General features: G+C 45.0%; 1 protein-coding gene across 1 annotated transcript in view; it reads left to right on the plus strand.

Moving 5' to 3' along the window:
• The window catches only part of LOC112514186 (formin-like protein 20), a 13130-nt gene that overhangs the window by 4806 nt on the left and 7048 nt on the right, over positions 1–1276 (plus strand). The window contains exons 6-7 of the mRNA XM_025120515.1: positions 1–467; positions 697–820. The exon at positions 1–467 is cut by the window's left edge and continues 7 nt beyond it. Of these exons, the coding sequence (XP_024976283.1) occupies positions 1–467; positions 697–820 (591 nt within the window). The remainder of the gene's footprint in view (positions 468–696; positions 821–1276) is intronic.

Genomic DNA, 1276 nt, shown 5'->3' on the forward strand with positions numbered 1-1276 from the left:
CCTCCGCCGATGTATGGAGCACCTGCACCTCCTCCGCCTCCGCCGATGTATGGAGCACCTGCACCTCCTCCGCTACCTGGAGGAGCTCCTCCACCCCCTCCGCTACCTGGAGGAGCTCCTCCACCCCCTCCGCTACCTGGAGGAGCTCCTCCACCCCCTCCGCTACCAGGAGGAGCACCTCCACCTCCTCCGCCACCTGGAGGAGTACCTGGACCTCCTCCACCGCCTGGAGCACCTGGACCTCCTCCTCCACCCGGAGCACCTGGACCACCACCACCACCAGGAGCACCTGGACCTCCCGGTGGCCCTCCACCTCCACCTGGAGGTCGAGGTGGTCCAGGTAGAGGACGTGGACGTGGACCTCCAGCTAAAAAATCTAACTTAAAGCCATTGCATTGGAACAAAGTGACTAGGGCGTTGCAAGGAAGCTTGTGGGAAGAATTGCAAAGACATGGAGAGCCGCAGAGGTGCTGCAGTTTTGTACCATCAATTTGGTTTTCTAAATTGTGTTTCTTTTGTGAAAAAGTTGGATGTGCTAATCATAATCTTTCTATTAGTTCCCCTTGCCATAAGTTTAGCTTATTTTACTAGTGCAGATACATACAGTTTATGCATGCATTTCATTTTTGCTGTTTTCATCTCATAACTTCGTACATCATATATTCTAGCGACTGATGTTATACTGTTCAATTCTAGTGTGCCAGAATTTGATGTATCAGAACTTGAGACACTTTTCTCTGCCATAGTCCCCAAGAAAACCAATCCTAAAGATGCAGAGAAGAAAAAGGCTGCTAGTTCCAAACCTGAAAAAATCCAATTGGTAATGCAATGTAAATTAAGTACCTTTTATCCTTATAAGTGCTTTTTTTTATAATTTTCATATTCTTCATGTTATTTCTGTCATGGAAGTACCCAATGTTCTTTTATTTTCTTTACTTGTTTCCTTGGGATGTCTTGAGGAACTTTATTGAACTGACCCTCGATCTTAGAAACCCCAACTTGTGTATCTCTCCACTCACTTCATTTCTTTTCTCAACTTGTGTAGAATAGGAGCTAAATTGTAATAAAGAACTTTGTGTGCTGCTGGCAGACCCAAATTTTGTAACCTGGGTATGCACAACCATTACAAATATTATGTTTGTTTTCTTCTTACACTGAAAAAAATACTACAAACGAAATTTATTGTTAATCACTGCTAGTGCATACCCACCGCTACACATAGGTCTGGCCCTGATGTTTGCTCCGACTTCTCATTCTTATCTAATGTCATCTTCTA

The sequence above is a fragment of the Cynara cardunculus genome, assembly GCF_001531365.2.
Source record: "Cynara cardunculus var. scolymus isolate 2C chromosome LG 6, CcrdV1, whole genome shotgun sequence".
NCBI lineage: Eukaryota > Viridiplantae > Streptophyta > Magnoliopsida > Asterales > Asteraceae > Cynara > Cynara cardunculus.